Source organism: Strigops habroptila, chromosome 5 (assembly GCF_004027225.2).
Source record: "Strigops habroptila isolate Jane chromosome 5, bStrHab1.2.pri, whole genome shotgun sequence".
NCBI classification, from domain to species: Eukaryota; Metazoa; Chordata; class Aves; order Psittaciformes; family Psittacidae; genus Strigops; species Strigops habroptila.
In genome coordinates this window covers 48,749,923-48,769,169 of record NC_044281.2, presented here as the reverse complement: position 1 = coordinate 48,769,169, position 19,247 = coordinate 48,749,923, and the positions used below count along the sequence as shown (strand labels likewise).

The 19,247-nt window shown below is 37.6% G+C and overlaps 1 protein-coding gene across 2 annotated transcripts in view; it reads left to right on the top strand.

Annotated features, from left to right (window-relative positions):
• Positions 1–19,247, top strand: part of THSD7B (thrombospondin type 1 domain containing 7B) — a 398,006-nt gene that overhangs the window by 98,469 nt on the left and 280,290 nt on the right. For both annotated transcript variants that reach the window (XM_030486445.1, XM_030486444.1), the window contains 2 exons: positions 9,616–9,709; positions 11,722–11,895. In XM_030486445.1, coding sequence (XP_030342305.1) covers positions 11,757–11,895 — 139 coding nt within the window. In that variant the 5' untranslated portion in view covers positions 9,616–9,709; positions 11,722–11,756. The remainder of the gene's footprint in view (positions 1–9,615; positions 9,710–11,721; positions 11,896–19,247) is intronic.

Here is a 19,247-nt window from a genome sequence, read left to right as displayed (position 1 = left end):
GTCAGTCAGTTGGTGTGTGCATGATAGACAAAACTTTCTAGTGGGAAGTGGGAGCAAAATTTGGGACAGTGTAAAATCTCTTGTATGATTCATAGCTGTCTGATTCTACTTTGAGTAGAAGGTTGGACTAGAGACCTCCTGAGGTAGGGACCTGCCAAGCTGGGTTATCCTATGAATGAGGAATGAGCAGACCTGATGACTGTACTCATATAAAAGAGCGGTCAAAGCAGATAGAGTCCTCAGTGCAATGCAAATAATTGTGTGATGAGAAGGGATGTGTCTCAAATGAAGCTGATCTTGAGAGAAACTGAGCTGTGAATGTGGAGGTGTGGGACTATGCAGCCGTGTAAATTCGCTGTGGTTCACTGACCACATTACGGTGGCAGAGCTTAGGGAGGAAACATATTAAGGAGACATAAAATAGAAAATTGTTTTTGAAATCAAGTTGAAAACACCTGTTTTGGTGAATGAAATTGTTGAAATAAGGCTGCAAAACTTATGAGAATACTACAGTCACAAGGCAAAATATGCCCCGCACTAGAATCTGTGGTCAGTGAGAGTAAACTTGGGGTTTAGGAGGGCTTGGTCAGAGTTTGAACATCAGTGGAAGCTGTGTAGAAAGAAGAATGTAGTTGTCTTCAGTACTCAGAAAAGGAGAAATGTGGGACAGAGCATGTCCTGATTTCAGCTTCTTTCTCAAGAGTGGAGGCAGAGATTTTCAGTATTTCCAGCACTCTTTGATCCATAGCAGTGAGAGAAAGAGAGCGCTCTACCAGAGACAATACAGAGCCACATCTCTCAAATAGTCACTGTGGCAACCAGTGGTAGAGTAGGAGATGAAGGGACTGTAGGTGGCTCTGGATTTTCAGTGATGGAATAGGTGTTTCTAAAGCAACAGGAGAGTTAGAGAGGATAGGTGGGAGGTAAGGTGGAGGATGGGAGATGACAATGACTCTACAGGAAAGGTGCAGAAGGAAATGGAGGGAGAACCTGAATTTGGGCACCATTGAGGAGGAAGAGGTGGTCACTTCACTTTACATTGGTAATTTTGATAGCATTGATAACTCTGTTCTTTGGGGCAGGGAGAGAAAACCAAACCTGATTACTGCAGCGTAGAAGAACCTAGGAGATTTTGGTTTTGTGAAAGTTTTTTTACCTGGAATTACTTTGGTAGTAGTTTCGGTCCATTTTCTATGCTCAGGTATTTAATTTTTTAATTTTGACCTACCACTGCTGAATGCAGGAGTAGAAACTGTTTCTTTGGTAGAACTGGCAAAGAGAAAATGCTTTCAGGAAGATATATCCTTTAAATATGGGAAGGGTTGTTAAACAGGGACCCACCCGGAAAAAAGATTCTGGATCCTTGTGGGCTGCCCCATCAGAGAAACTAGAGAACACTTTAAGTTACCAGTAGTGTGTTGAAGCTCTGAAATATAAAATTAACTGATAATTTTCATAGGTCACGCTCTTTCCCATAAACCAAACTCATCTGCTCTCCTGGGGGGAGACAGAACAACAAGGCTGCTTTCTCATTATCTCTTCCTATGGCGTATCCTTATTGAATTACTGCCGGGTAGAGGCAGCAGATGCTCATCAAGCCACTGCAGGACTTCTCTGTTAATTGAACTGTGATGGGGATGGCAGCAGGGAAGGTCAGGATGATGGGACCAGTGATGTAACGTGAACTCTGGTAAGAACAACCTGCACGGGCAATTGACCTTGCTTAAATAATATTATACTGAAGGCTTTTATCAGTTGATATCATTATGATCATTTTTTTCGTATCAATAATGCAATAGTGTCAGGGACTCCTGTGTGAATCATATTATATTGTGTTCAGGGCAGATATATTTCTCACCCTAAAGAGATTAGACTTTCCAATGTGATAAAATACAGTGAGTGACTATAACCAGCTACAGGGGAAAAGAAATGGGAATGAAAAAGGTGACAATGACAAAATTTTTAAATAAATAATATAGCTTTACCCATCTGGTTGCTCCAACTACTTTAAAGGGTAGCATCATTCTTTCTAACTGTCCTTATGGCAGTTTGGTTTTTTTTTTTTTTGTTATGCATAGTTAATCTTGGGGTGAAAGCAAGTCGACTTTTAAATAAATATGCGGATGTTATGAATGGGTTTTGATATGAAAAACATTCTTAAACCTGGTTCTGCAGCTGCTGCAAAGTGCCTGGGAATGCCTGAGTTTCAGGCATGCATCCTAATCATAGAATCAACTAGGTTGATCATCAAGTCCAGTCTTTACTCCAGTCCACCACTAAACCATGTCACTAAGGGCCTTATCTGTATGTTTTTTTAACACTTCCAGGGATGGTGATTCCACCGTTTCCCTGGGCAGCCTGTTCCAATACCTGACTACCCTTTGGTGAAGAAATTCTTCCTAATATCCAGTCTAAACCTCCCTGGGCACAGCTTGAGGCCATTTGCTCTTGTCCTATCACTTTTTACTTGGGAGAAGAGACCAGCCACCTCCTTTCTCCATCCTCCTTTCAGGTAGTTGTAGAGAGTGATAAGGTCCCCCCTGAGCCTTCTGTTCTGCAGACTAATGCCAGGTTCTGAGGTTGAGTGCAGGCCTGGTGTTTCTTCCACTCTGGAGCAAGCAATGTGATATGGTGATGTGAGCTCTCTGCTGCTGTGTGTATCTTCTGTGGAGGCACATTTTTCCTCAGTACTGCGACTGCAGGGGGAAAACGAGGTCTGTGAAGCCTTCTATGAAGACCCTCACATGGTGGCATGAGGAAGTTTGGTATAAGCAGTAGCTTGTGCGTTTCTGAAAATAAATTCCACCTAAAACCCAAATGTACTTTTCAGTACATTAAGTGCATTCAGTAACCATGTTATTCTTGCTGTGCTGGAGTAAGTCGGTATGGCAGTTAGCGAAAGCTCTATTCGGAGTTCTATGTGTGCACTTTGGCATCTGTGCATGTGTCTAGAAGGTCTTTATCACACTGTCACTCTTTCTTTCTGTGAGTGTTCAGACTTCCCTTTTTTTTTTTTTTTTAAGTAGTATAATTTTTTTCTTAACCCTTTTATTACACTGTCTGCCTGGGCCAAGTGTCATCAGTGACTGGGACATCCGTTGCAAAGTGAATGGAAGGAAAATGAATGAATCAATAATACAGCATCACAAAATAAATTTGATTATTTTGACAACTCTAGGTATAATTATGTAAAGTATGTATTGTTATGTGGGACCTGACTTATACAGGCTTTTATTCTGTAGAAATGATGAACCTTGGTTGTAGGAGACTTCATCACAAGTCTTCACTGGTGATATTTGATAAGAAATGAACGACAGAGTCAGTGTTTGATTAACTGTGCTCCTCTGTAGAGCCTGCGTGTTTTTGGAGTCACAGAGTATTTGCATTGCATTGTGCTCCATATTTTCTCCTTTCCTATGAGTTTGTGTTTGGTGCACTGAAATAAACAGCTGATGACAGAGGATGCATTGGAATAAATGTTTATTTCAGCACTTTGGAAATGAGTTTTTTTAAATGGAATTTATCTTGTGGATGTGTGTGTGTCTCTTCATATTAGCTCATTTGGTTATAGACTAGAGCTATGTAGTGCAAATGGCAAATACTAATGACCACATACAAATAGAGGTACGAATATTGTGGAAAAGAAATTATTCATAATGTGTTACAGCAGAAGGAAAACTTTATACATTCAAGAAGCATTCAAGTTGGCCTCTGCGTATGTGTGTATACAAGGGTAGGGTTATTTTAGCCACAGTCACGAACCTTGAGGTTCAAAACTGAACCCCAAATACTCTCCCTAGAACTGAGTAACAAGTTAAAACTGTAATGTTTTTCTGCCTATCTGTAGTTAATTTGTTTAGATGCTTGGATGTGTGCATGCACTTGGTTGTTCTGGTTGTTCCATAGAAGAGTAGAATATAATAATTCAAATTGGAGATAAGCTTCAGATATGGCAGTCCTGTGGCAAGGAAGCAGATGGTCCTTCCCCTGCTCAGCAGAGCCTAAGCCTTTACTGAGTTCATATGCTTGGTGGTACTTGATGGTTTTATTTTGACCTTGTGTTTAAGATTGATAAAACTCTGCGTGGTGGCCACGTTCCAGTGAGGAGGAAAAAAAATCCTGACCTACAGCCCACGTTGCTGTATTAATGTCAAATAATGTAAAGTAATATCAGAATGCAGAAGAAAATCACTGCAGTAAAGCAATTTAATTCCTGTGAACTGAAAGCACTTTAATGGGAACACTAGGAAAAATCTGCCATTGTTCCTGCAGTAGAGGTTATGAGGTAGGTTTTTTCTTTTCTTTTTTTTTTTTCTTTTTTTGTGAAACTCTGCTGCCTTGTAATTGGTGACTTGAAGCTTTCTGTTGTTTCCAATGTGAATGGTCATGCTGCTAAAGTAGGGAGTTTGCTCTCTACTGAGTGATTTCCAGGTTTGCCTCTTAAAGGAAAATTTCAAATACTAGTTTTCAAACAGTATTATACTGCTGAATGTGCATTATATGCAATGTTTTGCCAGTGAAGTGAGAGTAATCCTCTTTGAACAAGTTGCAATAGCATTTACTGAAATGGCATTGGAAGCAGTGCCAGCTCTCTTTCCCTTTGTCTACTTAATTGCAATTTAACAGTAATCCAAGATCTATACAACTGTGATATAGACGAGTTTGAAAGGACCTTTGGTTCATCCAGTGCCAATGGTAAAAGCTTCAGCAGAACAGTATATTGATAATAGACTCAAACTTTTCTCTATCCATTGAAAAATAAACAAAAAGAAACTTTTTCCTCTTCAAGATAAAAAGTTTTGCTGTTACGGAAGTGATGTGCTATAGCGTGAAGACATCACTGAGCTTATTCTGGGCTGTGTTCCGTGGTGCTGGTTGACAAGCCTGCATGAGGAGGCCTTCAGGTGTAGGTGTATATAGGCTATATACATAACCTTATTTACAAAAACCCAAACAAACCCAAGACTCAACTTACATAGGTTCAGAATGTGATTTTGGCATAAGTTTACAAAGAGGGCTGTCAGATAGAAAGGTCTCCTGACTCTGGAGGTGTGGAAGCCACAACATGCTGGAGGCTGGGAAGGTATAGCAAGAAGTATTGTTAGTGCACGCTTTGTGCTTCTACTGCAGCTTGGTCATTTGGCATCGTTCTGTCGGAGGATCTGGGACTTGGCAGATGTTTGGTTTGAGTTGCTACAGCCGTGTATTTAATGAAATATATGAAAGTGCACAAGCAGTCTGAAAAGGTTACTTAAAAGTTATTGGACACTTTCTGTGTTCTGCTCAAAAAAAAATCAATGCCTGAGTTCAAAAGAGAAACCTATTGACAGACTTGAGCATTTTGATCTTAATTGCTCTGTACTTGTTCCTGCTGTGTGGAGTATGATAATAGCTTGAAGAAAATTTGTGAAGTAAATTAGCCTACTTTGAGTGCCAAGGTACAACACCAAAAGGTCCTTGGGTGTTAAATACCATTGAGAAGTCCAAGGCTTGGATAATGCTCGGGTACTTGCAACCTGGGTCACATTGAATGATTTTTGTAGAAGAAAACGTGGGGATGTTGAGCATCATTAATTTTGCTTCAGTGAGCATGGGGCTGTAGGGTGTGTGACAGTGCAGCTAAGTATCATCGGGACGGTGCCTTGCACGAGCTCTTGAATCTCTCCACTCTTCTGTGAGAGTGTAAGCCATATGTGTTCGTGTACAAATGAAGCAAGTTTTGCTTTAACTACATGTAAGTGATCTTCTGAACTGGGTTCGTTAGAAAGTCTGAAGTCACATATACTTTTTACTATTGAAAGTCAAGTGTGTTCCCATAGAGTCCATTGGAAGTACTTAGGAAAAAGAGGGAACAGCAGCATCATTTCACAGAACAGTTCTGCTCTATCACTGTTTTAATTAAAGTTGTTCTACTGATGGAAAGTCTATTCTCTGGTGTTTTCTTTAATGTAGTCATAATGCATCAGTTTAAGCTCCCTTGGTGGAACTTCTTTCATTATAATCCACTTATCCAAGTTTATAATTAAACTTCTAAATTCAAACTTGCTTTAACAAAAGGATGTACAAAAACTGAAGCAGGAAAACTTAGGATTCAGGCGTTTTACCCCAAACAAATTATTGTAAGTTAAGCAGCAATTCATTGGCAGTCCAGTAATTTCATATTATTGCCTTTAATTCCCAGGATCTTCAATAGCTTTGGGACAAGAAGCAGGTACTATTGAACGGAAGAAAAAAGATGAAACAACTAATAGATTCTTACTATTTGACATCACCAAAATAAATACCTGAGCTTTCAAATATAACTATTAAAAGGTGGTGACTACCTACTGAGCTTTCTAGCAACTAAGTGTTGAGGAAAGTTAAGTAAGGTTTATATATGAAAATGGACCATGGTGAATTTTTGTTCAGCTTTGTCAATCTGAAGGTTGTGCAGGTTTACTGCCAGCCCAAAGCAGGCTGGTTTAGACCGTCTGCTGGTATTCTGGAGCTATCTTATGTGTGCAGATGTTTTGACACCAGGTGTTCTTTCAGGCATTATTAACCCTTACAGTTATTGTAGCAAATTACCAAAGAATTGTGGAGCTTAATGTTTTGATTCCTGATGAGTGACCATTTAGTACAAAAATACTGTCAGGCAATTTTTAACCCAATGTATAAGTTTAGTTCGTTCATGCTGTATGTTTTTAACGTTTTCTAAAATTCTCTTGGAAGAAGAATAAATATTCTCAGTTAATGATTGGTGATGAAGAAGTAGAGGTATAGAAAATTACGCTACTGTTCTCATATATGCAAAGTCACTCCTCTGAAATCAAGGAGAGCGCTTGCAGAATTAAGTATTAGTGTCAGAGCGTGACCTTAAATGACTTTTTGCACAGGAGGTTTCTGACACATTTGGAAGTGGATTTAGTAGGGTGCCCCTACTTTAACCAGAAGACTGTCTCTCTCCAAGTGTGTAAGTGGAAGAATGTATAGTGTTTGTTTTCCATGTGGAAGTAAAGGCAATTTAGTGTAACTGTTAATCATTAGATAAAAGGTTGGGCAGTACGCACATACACCTGTATCATGGGCACATAGGCATTTCTATCTGAAGGTCTGTTGTTAGTTTGATGTATGTGACTGTGCAAACACTTTAATTTTATTAAACTTAAAACCTATAGCACTAGCATTAGTGATTTTTTGGAAGTATCTCCTCCAGGGGTGGTCTGCAGCACATGTCTGTGGTCATCAGCCTCTGCTGCTACAGGCCAGGCATTCTGCTGCTCTAGGACAGAACAGAATTAGCTTTTTGGATAACAGCTTTCTGAGAACTCAAGGCAGATTTTACTGGTATCTGGGGATAAAGAGTATGCTATAAACATCCACATTATCTTGGAATATCATAAGCAATGGGTTTGTGCTGTGTATAGTAGGCAAACAGTTGCATAATTACTGCTCAAGTTTCTGTAAAGAAAATTTATTCATGATTAATGGTGCTTATCTTTGTGCTAGACACCTGCCAAACGATTTATAGCTACGCATATGATCTGCAATTACTTTTTTTGTGGTTGCTATTTATAGTGTTTGGGATTATTCTAACTGCATCATGTATTTTAAATGGAGAGTGCTACCCAGGTGTCCTTGTCAGCATTCCTGTCTCATAAAAAAAAAAAAAAAAGTAGGTCAGATTTACCTGTGACGGGGAAGGTCACAACTCCCAGTGATATTAGGGGGGATGTAATTGATGTGTCAAGGCTGAAATCATGTCTCAGGTTTGGATCAGTTTAAGTTGATCTTTTTCTAAGTTCAATAATAAATACTGTGTAAATCCACATTGGAGCAGAGCCAGACTGAACTTTCTTAATCCACAGAAATGGTGCAGAATGACTGAAGAAAGCTCTTGTTCTGTGGAAGCTTGCAGAAAGAGCAACTGGTGCTTTCCCATAACAGTAAAATACATGTAGAGTGGGGAGTCAAAATTGGACCATCAATCTTTCAGTCTTTCAGTGTTGGATGCTTTTGAGGACTCTTAATGTGTCTTGGACTAGCACAATGACTATCACTTGGAAACATCTGTCTCTGAGTGCTCAGCAGTGGCTGGAAAACGGCAGAAGTTTTCCAGAGGCTTTTCCCCCTCCCTAGCTAAGCAGGGGTTAGGCCAGGGTTTCGCTGCTGCATAGTTCATTGATGTTGAAACTGAAATAAAATTTTGAATGCATCAGAAATAAGATATTTATTTGTCAGCTCTGTGTGTTTTTATTTATTGATAACATTTTGACACTATACTTGAATGACATGTTTTCAGCAGAAAGGTAGGTTTCTAAATTCAGTCTGTTATTCACAACTTGTTTTATTCAATACTGTCATTAAGAGAATTAGCAGTGGATTAGATAATGTAATGCATTGTAATGATCATTAGAAAACTTGCACGTGGCTTTTTCAAGACTGCTTGTGTATTCCCAGCCATTACAGCTGATGTATGATATCAGTGTTTTTCTGAACAAGATTCTGTACAAACCAAACAAAATTAAAAGGGTGCTTGTGACTAATCCTACAAATATATGAAAATAACACCTCATTATTTAATTTCATGAGAATCTATTAGTGCAGACTATTAATTGGCTAGGCCTGTATCATAAAGGATATTGAATAAATCCAGATAATCAGTTTTGGAAAAGTGAGATATTTTTCAGAGTAAACACATATCTTGAACACATTTAAGTAATTGCATGAATTTAATCATGACTAGTCTTGGTGAAGTCAATTTTTAAAAACGTTTTCCATGTGTAATTTTTTTTTTTTTTCCCCCTCCATTTTTCTCTGTATTTGCCAGTTTACAGCTAGCCATGCTGACACATTTGGGAGCTGAGATATACTGTAACTAAATTTGATGTGAAGTGTTGGTGGCCTTCATAATGTAATTTATTCATTTTTCTGTAGATAGCATATGTTGCCTGTGCAATAATTTTTTTATCATATCAGGACAGAACAGCTACTGTTCCATATTGTGTTATACAAACCTAGATATACAGACGAATTTTTATTGTGCTTGGCTGTGGTGTAAATCAGTGGACTCTACATAGAGCTCTGCTGGGGTTGGTGAGATTAGTATCAGTGTCATGGTGACTAGTTTATTTCTGTTTTTTTCTGACTTACTGTAATCTCTGTTCTTGCTCCATGGGGAGCAGCAACCAGTTATCTTTGTTGTCTTACCCAAAGAATAAACATGTGTGAAACCCCTTGTTTTGGGCAGGAGGCTGCTAGTCCCAGGGATTTACTGCTGTTTACTGACCCTTTGAATACTAAGATGAAGGCAGTGTATTGAGAAAGCAGCTCATGAGCGCTACTGGTGCTTCGTTAAAAATCTCAGCATCGTTATCAGCTGTTATCTGAGGTTTCCTTGAATTTGCCCATTTCATGCCCCAACCTGTTTAAGGAATGTTGTGTTTATGGCATTCTTCTGGACCTGGAGAGCTGTCCTGCAATTTAGATGAGTGTTGTTTGTGCAGGGCTGGGCATGCTGGCTCCCCTCCAGTACTTAAATCTGAGCATCTGAATAATTTCTTTCCTTGTTTTGTGTTTTCAGGTGCGAACAGTGTTGGAGCCAGTGTCACTAATTCCATCTTTTTCCCTTGACAGAAAGTCAGTGACTCTGTTTTCTGATCGTCATAGATGGTAACTGCAATGCTGAAGACACTGAACAGGTCACTCCTCCTCAGCTCTTCCGTGTGAGGTGAGCAGCCATCTAGAGGGGCAAAAAAGTTCTTATTTGCAGGATGTTAAAGGGCCCTTCTTCTTCCCATTCTGAGGACTTCCCTGCTGCATTGCATTTCAGAAGGATGCTCAAGATTTCTGGGCTTTACTTGTGCTTTGTATGAGGCCACTTGTGGTCTGCATTACATTGTCCATGTGTTGGAGCACGGCAGGTTGCATTCTGAATTAAATGTGAATTCTAACTAAATAACCCAGAAGACATAAGCAAAGCAGTAAATCCAGACCTTTGGCTGCATTACTGTTTTTGGTCAGCTTGATGGTGTTTCAGGTCTTACATGAAATGTTGTTCATCTGAAACGCAAGAATGAACTCAACCAGATAACAGATATTACATTGTACCTTTTGCTGTAGTTAGTCGATATCTGATTAAATATAATTACATGAATTTATCATGATAGAGACTGTTTCAAAGTAATTTAAATGCAGCTTGAAATTAAAAGTTTTACTGTATATTCAATATATACTGTTTTCAGGTTTATCTTCAGGTTCTTATCAAGAACGATGCTGTGTATTATGTAAAATGACAATGTTGCTTTTCATAAGCTTAGGAATGTAATGGAATTTTCTGGACTAAACTTGTAATAACTGTTAATTTTAATGAGAATCACCAAGATTATGCCAATGAAGACAAATCTTGAAGATAGGTGTTATCTCTCTCCTTACACTAATATGGATGTGACATTTTAACCCATAAAAGTAAGATTAATCACTAATAAGTAGAACTATGTCGTGAATTTAAACATGGTATAAATACAAAAGCTATTACGTAAGAAAAAATGAATATGTAAATTACATTAAAAAAATTCTTGTTTGATGTGGCAGTACCATGAACATTTTATGAGACTTCAAAACTGTTCTCACTTGAATGTGGATGAATCCAAAATATCTTGAAACTCATGTAAAATCTGTGTAAATAAGTGGCTAGTTGGTCATTTTCTGGGATGTCAGAAACAGAGATTTGAATTACTGGGCTGAATCAGAATTTTTAAGGTTTTATTTTGTTGTATACCTTTCTTAATCTCTATTGCTTTAGAGCTTTTCTATGGCATGTAAACAATGTGGATGTTTGCTGAAGCAGGCATTTAGATGATGGGCACCTGCTTTGTATGGGGGAACCAGAAAGACATTCCTCCTTCCTTCCAGTGCTGCACAGTGATTATTTTAATGAGTTGTATGGTGTAAAACTGCTCCAGCAGTAGGACTTGATCCATTCCTGTCTCCATCACAATGTGGCTCTGGTATTCGTCTGAAGTGTTGGAGAGCTTGACTAAAATCCCTTAGTCAGAGAGACCTCTTCAGAGTAACTGGTTGCTGACCTGGAGCTCAAAGATCAGGGACATGAATGTGGGAACATTCGAGAGAAATGCCTGAGTAATGTCTAGTTTTCCCTTTCAGGCTGGTTCATTGTATACTGATAAGTAACCCCTGCTCCTCTGCTTTTCCTGCTGCATTTCTTACATTGCATTGGTATATTCCGTGTTCACATATGGAGCTAAAACAATTTCAGGTCTGGTATTTCAGTTGTCAGGGATCTTAAATGTAGGACGTGGGGTCTGTATTCAGAGCTGAATTTTGCACCTGCAATCCATTCTCAGCTTTGGTTTAGTCTGCCTATATCATGATAATATGAATGCTAAAGATAAATTAAACAGAAAAGAAGGGACACATCACACATTGTTAGCAGATCCTTTGCCATTTATTTGTACTGGTAGATTTCTTAAGAACTTGCTAAAAGCATTTAGAGTGGCTGGCTGTATAGGATGGGATGCATGTCCTCCGGGAGTTGGCCCTCTTCTCCCCCTCCGCTTTTTTTCTTCTCTCTAAGAGATGTCTCCATGAAAGTCTTGTCCTCATCAAATCTGGCACACAGGGACTATGAAATGCACAGTGGTCACCAAGTTACCTTTAGGCTGTCTGTTGCCTTGGTGTTTTAAGTCTTTGAGCAAGCTTTTTCTTTTTTTGTAATTCTAGGACCAAAGAAGACAAGAGACTGAATTATCTGAATTATGCTTCTACAACAGAACCGGGTTTCTCCTCACTGGGCATGGCAGAGCCTGGGGAAGTCCTTCCTATTGTTTGTTGTCTTAATGTTACAAACAGCTGATCTGGAAGCCAGGAGAGGTCATCAGTTTGTCTGGAAAACAGGTAGGAAAAAAAATGCATTGAATTATCTATTGTATGATTCCTGTATTTGAGGATGGAGTGATCGCACTTTCTCCCTTCTGTTTTAGCTCAATAATAAATTAAAAAAGCCTGATAATGTCTCTTCTTTTTTTTTTTTTTTTTTTGGTAAGTGAAAAATAGAGGGGGTTAATCGCTGTTTTAAATAAGTAATCTTCATGTCTGTTGCAGTCATGCACCAGAGTGACTCTAGAGTATAATTCTGGACTGCTTAATGCTTTTAATCCAAGAGTAAAATTTTTACTGGATCCTGATATCATCATGCTAATGTTGCTTCCTTTGAAATATTTAATAATTTTCGTTTTACGTTTGAATGAAAAAGGCACACCAGCGTCTTTCAGGATTAACTGAGCCAGAAGTCCATACTCTTGGTTGATCTATTTATACTTTCATTGGTACATTTAGTGAAGTATTTCTGTCCATCAGCCGTATTGGATACATGGAAGTGTTTGAATGTTCAGAATCAGACACACACAATGTTTGAAAATTTTTGTGAAGACACATTGCTAGCACTATGATTCTTGGTGACAGGGAGGAGGTAGATAGGAGATGGTATAATACAGATGAATAAAGCTAAGCAAGACACATTGGATGCTTACTTTGTAGCACAACGCAACAACAAAGAATGTTCAATGAAATGGAAAGATTGGCAAATTTGGGAAATGTTTACTCAAAGTACTTCATTAAAAATACGCAACTGAACTAGAGGTTTCATTGCCGGGGATCCCTTTGAGGTCTGGCCTTTTATGACTGAGCAACAGAGTGATTAAATTTGATGGAAAAATAATTTCCGTCCTTTTTTTGAGAGGTTCTTTGCTGATTCGGTTATTTGGTTTTTAATTATAGTTCTATAGAAGACTGAAATAGCTGAATAATGAAACAGTTAATCTGGGAGAGGTCTTGTCTTTCTGGTAGGATCAACGCAAGCTTCTTACCCTGGCTGCTGGGATGGGAGGCTGAGTGCTGGTGAAGTGCTGGTTACGTACAACTCTGATACTATATTTCTAAAGACTTTTTTAATGATGTCTTGCATGTAAAATGAAGAGGAAATAAACAACATGAACTGTCTTTCTCCAATGCACTGTTATTTACGTGATTTTTGAACAGGCTTTGAAAGGTAGAGTTGTTTTCTTAATACAAATTAGACCCTTCAATGCTGTCTGTCTTCAGTTCTAAAATGTATTGTACCGTCAGTCTTTAGAGGTGTGCGTTGGAAGTCATAAAAATTTAATTTGACTTGATGATTCCAGCTGACAATAGTTATCAATGCTTCAAAGGCATCTGAGGCAGAGGTATTTAGAACTAAGAAAAGGTGGTATACAGGTTTGTGTGTATGCGGGGTAACATGTTCTCAAAGCCCTGTTATGAGCTCGTCGTAAAGGTCTGTCTCCCAGAAGCAGAAGGAAATTGTCACTTCTTGTGACTCCCACAGTAAATTAGAAATATCTGAGCTCTCCAGAGTAATTTTAAAAATCTTCAATCCTAACAGTATTTTGATGCACTTTCTCTGCTTATGTAGTGATGAGACATAGAAAACAACTTTGAGTGAAATGTTTTCCAAATCAAAATAATGCGTGAGCGTGTGCCAAATTCATTGTCCTGATTGGCAAGAAATGTTTTTAATTTTTTTGTTTTATATTTTTTTTTTTTTTTGGGGGGGGGGGTGGGTTCTTTGTTTGTTCGGTTTATTTTTGTCTTTTTTTTTTCCACTGGTTAAATATTTTTATATTTGTAAACAAAATCTTCATTTTTTTCATTGGAGTATTTTGTTGAAAATTAGATAAAAATTACATCTAAATCCAAAATGTTTAGTTCTAGGTTGAAATGAATAGTACGTTCACCCAAAATACATTGTTTTGCTAAGAGACAGGGTATTATTTATGAAGCCTCTACTTTCTCTGCAGTAGTAGTGAAGCAGCAGCATTTCTAAATCTTGCATCTTCGTCTTTTGCAATCATCCTAAGAAATAACACAACAGGCTGAAATTTCTCTTAATAGGCTGAATGGAAACTTACTTGCGAAAAGTCTTGGTTAGAAGGAAGTAGGTGCATTTTGCAGTGTCAGAGCATATGTAGTAAACGAATGGCTTGCTTTCGTTAGTTCTGCTGCATGTGTTGCAGTTTCCTTTCTGAGGTATTTGGAAGCATGTACATCAAAATAAAATTGCAGTGACCTTGGAATTAGTTACAAAAGAGTGTAAATGGCAGTCTGCTGTTGGGGTGACATATGTGGCTTACTTTTGTTTTGCTTGAAATGATTTTTTTCTGGTACAGTTCATCACAAAGATGTATCTTTCAAAAGATTACAGGGAAATGTTTTGAGAAGAGAAGGATGGTAATTTGAGTGGAGCAGGTGGATCTGGAGAGATAGAAGGGTTAACACAACGTGTTGTGACAGGATATTAATAATAAAACAACTTTGGGTTGTAGATCATGGAGATCTTGACCTAATGAGATCTGTGGTTTCTATATTAATAAAAAAAATACAAACAATTCCATAGTTTGAAGACTTTTATGCCCAATAAAGAAAAAAAAAAAGGCACACCACAGTGAACCTAAAATGGCGTAGCTTTTAACGTTAGAACAGAGCAAATCCATTCTGATAGAAGGAAAACCTGCAGCTGTTGTCTTTTTTTAATGAAACAATCTACTGAGAAATGAGCAATCCCTAATTGGAGATGAGATGATCTGTTTTGTTTTTAAGTCTTGAATTGTCACAAGCATGGCAAATTACATACTTGCTTTAGAGAAATTCAACTTATTGAAGTGTTGTGCTTTATAATTAAATAAGGTTATGCTACTGAAAGCTCTGACTTTAAGACAATGAATGTATATGTACTGAAGTAAATTTTCCCAGCACATAGACATCCAGAAATGCATCCTTAATATGGATGGGTGGGGGAAAAAAAAAAAGCAGCATCTATGAACACCAGAGGTTTTCAGCTAAATCCTTGGCTTTATCTTATGAAGATTCATATGCTGTCATGCTGGGCTTGGTGGTCTTGCTAAAAGTGAAAGCAATCATATTGAAATCACAAAAAACCTAGGCTTCGTGTTTGTAAAATGGAAGAGCTCGTCGGTGTGAGGTAGATAATGCATACTTTTCCCTCAGCTATTCAAAGGACTGTCACTTGCATTTTCTTATTTCTGGCCAGTCTTAAAACCATTTATTTTTAGCTTTTTGTTTAAAAAGATGGTACATTAATGTTTAAATATCTGTACACTCTTGGTATCTCTTGGTTTTGAAGACATTCTTTGTCAGTACTTATTTCGTGACCACCAGCCTAAACATGAAAGCAATAATTATATCAATTAAATTACTCAGCAACCTCCAATAGCTGAATAATTTTCCAACACTTGCTAACTAATAAAGCGGTTTTAGTGATAAAATCTTGAGAAAATAGAATTGGATCTAAATTAATATTGTAAATTAATATTGTTTAATGTTATAGCCAGTTATCAATTCACATATTTCAACATGTTGATTTTCTTCAACTCCGGGTCCTGAAAGTGTAATGCAAATATGTCTATGTTTTAGTGATGGCCATTTAAGCTTTTAAAACTTTACATAAAATATTGATACACAAGTAAATCTACAGCTTGATTCAAGTTGGTTTATTTCTTTTTTAGTGAAACTCTACAATTTAGTTCTAAAGTCTAAATTAAGTCTGAAGTATGTGCCATGTAGGAAAATATTTCGGGTGCTTTACAGGAGAGGGGCTGATAACTAGGATTAAAAAATGCTGAAAATTAGCCCATCCCAGAGACACTTGCAGTTGCCGCATGGGCAGGTTGCAGTCTCACCATCACTGCTGGTGTCTTCAGCTCCTCCATAAACACCACCTCAGTAACTGTGCATGTGCTGTTTCCTGCAAAATACTAACAGAATGGAAGAGATAAGGAACGTACCCCATAAAGGTGTCTCCCTGAGCAAAAGCAGTGATGTGGATTTTTTATTTTTTTCAAGGGGAATATTGTAAAAATGTTTAAAGTGAAAATACTCCGATTTTTAGGAAAATAGTTCTGTAATTATGGTAAAATGCTATTTAATGTGGAAATAATACCCTGTCTACTAAAGAAGGGAGGAAAGGGACTATTAGAAACCCAGATGTGGTGTTCCAGTGAGTTGTCCATCTGTAATTCTCTCCAAAAATTGAATTGGGATGGTGATATAGCTCAGTGGGAATACGCTCCCTGTTACGAATGGGAGTACTGAAAGTGAGATATCAGACTGGGAAATGCATCTGTAATACAGATGATCACAGTAGAGAGATTTTTACCTAGGAAAACCCCACTAATCTTCTGGTGTTTGTGGCCTTCTGGGAGTGAGGTGTGGTAAGTTCTCTTGCCCTAGGTGAACACCCTTCAGTTCAGAGTTATTACCCATATTCGAAAGTCCTTCTTAAAATAGGATTAGCAAATGGGTTATGATCATTACTCTTTCTTCAGAAACAATCCTAATGGAAAGGGTATGAAATGAACTTTTCAGAGAACAACTTCTAACGTGGAGGAACCTTTGAACTACTTGTGAATGTGGGTGAGCCAGTTACGGCTAAGATGAAAAAAATCTTTTGTTCTCTGTTCGCAGATAATACTGCCATAAAATGCCCTTTCTCAAGATAGTAATTTCAGGCAGGCCAAGTTCTGGTTAGGAAGTGCCTTTGACCTTATGTCTTAAAAGGCAAACTTTTACCTACAAACACCAAATGTTAAAAGGAGTCCAGATCTTCAAAGGACAGTAGAGCTCAAATCTGCTGAAAGAGATTCAAAGATAGCTCTGCAACAGGTGATTTTTTTCCAAAAGCTCTACAAGATGAAGAATGATAAGTATCCTAGATTAAGGGTTGATGTTTTTATTTTTTTTTATTTTTATGTTTTATTTGATAGGACAACAATTCATGAATGAATTGCAAATGTGTTTTTAGTGATCTTTGTGTGGCATCTGAAAGTTCTATGGTATTTCTGACTTCCTGATGCTTCCAAACTTCTCATTTTGTGGCAAATATTCTAATTGTAGGTTATTATGTGGTCTTGGTGAATTGAATTTTAAATATCTAAACTAACAAACATGAAAATTTAGCCTTGATTTAATTAAACTTTGAATGATTCTAAGGTTATTTACTATTCTAAAAATTTAGGACTGCAGTGATTCTCTTGGGTTGTAGATTGCAATCTTGTCATATTGACAGCAGCAAAAATTAATAAATAATTTAAAAAAACCCTATTGAGTTCTGTTCTATTCAGATTGTTGCTTGGTGATGGAAAAGTTGTTCTAAAATGATAAATGTTCTTATTTTTACCTTTAATTTTATTCATGACCAGTTTATAGCTTTGTCCTTGAGCCAGACTGTTCTTTAATTTAAGTAACTCTTCTTTTGGTAGTTGTTCCTAATGTATTTGTGAATTAAGGATACTGAGATATTCTGCACTTGTGTTAGTAAACATATTCTCTTTGAACTGGTTTATCAAATTAAATCTTTTCTTACAATCACTCCTCAGAATTATTTCAGATTCAGATGAGATTTTACTCACTGATATTGTATGATTTTAATTAAAGTGCCTGGCTTAAAATACCTCAGACTCACATAGGTGGTGCTCTTTTTGGATATTATGCAATAAACAGTTTAATTTGAAGTAGTTTTGTTGGTTTTAATCTGTTATTAAAGTTTCATTAACTAGCCATTACAAAAAGTGATTTAAATATAAAAGATATTTCTTTAGTTCTAAATTTGTCTTAATTATTTACAAAGAATATTTTATGAGACAGTATAAGTTATGCTTTTATTCCTGCAAAATTTTTTAAAACAACAATAATTGTAGCTTTAAAAGAAAAAATTGTTTTGCAAAATTTCATTAGCAGCAAAATTTAATATGGTGGTTGATATAATTTGAGAAGATTTAAAAGTGGCCTTAAAGCTAATCTAATCTTTCCTCAGACAGGAGTGTAGTTTCAGATTGCTAAATATTTGAGTTTCTCTCCTTGTTATTCCTTACCGTTTCCTATCCACATTTTCACCTTCCTGTTCCACACACATCTAAATTTTATTATATATGGTTCTGCTACTTTACCTCACCCTTTTCATTCCAGTTCTGATATGATATCGTCATCTGATCTTGTTTTCTCAACAGTTGAATTCAACTTGTCTTGTAGTTGTGGAGATGCATCTGTTGCCTTCCTTTATAGCCTTCTGCAGTGGTTGTACAGGTAATATTTAGATGGGTGAGACGTTTCACGGTTGGTGTATAACTTTTGTCCTCAGGCAGTAAATACAGGTGAGAGAACCAGACAAACGTACATGAGAAGAGCTCCACCTCTCTCCTGAAGAATCTTTCTTGTGCTGGAAGCTCATCTTCCAGCCTGGTCTTTCCTCCAGGTTCTTGAGGTCTGCTGCTGTGTTGGATAAACATGCTAGAGCAGCCCATTGCATACTCACCTGGGTCCTGTCCACCATAGCTGCTCTATTTATCCTTAACCACAGGGCTAAAAGCTAAGCATGTGGGACATGGCTGAAGAACCTAAACGGCTGGCGCAGAGAGTGCCATTCGGTGTCAGAGACACCAGAATTGTTCCTGGACAAATTTAGAAAGCATAATTAGAGATGCAGAAATGCTTAAACTCGTGCTGTTTTCCTTTGTAAAACTTGGTGTGTTCTTACCAGGTCTGGTTTCCTGTAGGGACTTGAAGAGACCAGTGAAACATTCTTGGTGGCACTGCTTAAAGAAAGAACCACTGGGTTCTTTATTTTTTCCTGGAAAAATGCGCTACAGCAAGCAGTATCAGTCAAATTAAAAAGGCAAGCAAAGGAGGAGCTGAAATGACACTGAAACATATGTTAATGTTAACACTTTATGTGCTTGTAGATAATATGTAGAGTACTAGTTCCTCAGCGGAGATAAGTACTGTGCATCAGCACAGTTGTAAACTGATGGTGGTGCTTGCTGAGTTCAGATGTAAGCTTTTACAGCATGTGGCTGGTAATTTTGTTATTGTTGGGCTTGCAAAACTGTTTCAATAGTTCTTTTACACAAAGACTACACGCTTTAACAAATATCTTTGTCTAACCGACATCAGATGTTCAGTAGGTGGTGGTTTAAACTAGATTACACAGGAGATTCGCACTAATCTTTTAATGTCCCTCTTCCCTTCCTGAGAATAATAGTTTTTGAGAATAAGGTGCTTTTTTTCTGGTTTTTGTTGATATTGGGAAAAGTATAAGTTAGGTGCCTTATCCTTTTCTTTCCTCAATAGTTACTATGGGAACAGAGCTGTGGGTCACAGGGGAAAATCTGCAAAAGTGGTTTCTTAAATTGTTCATT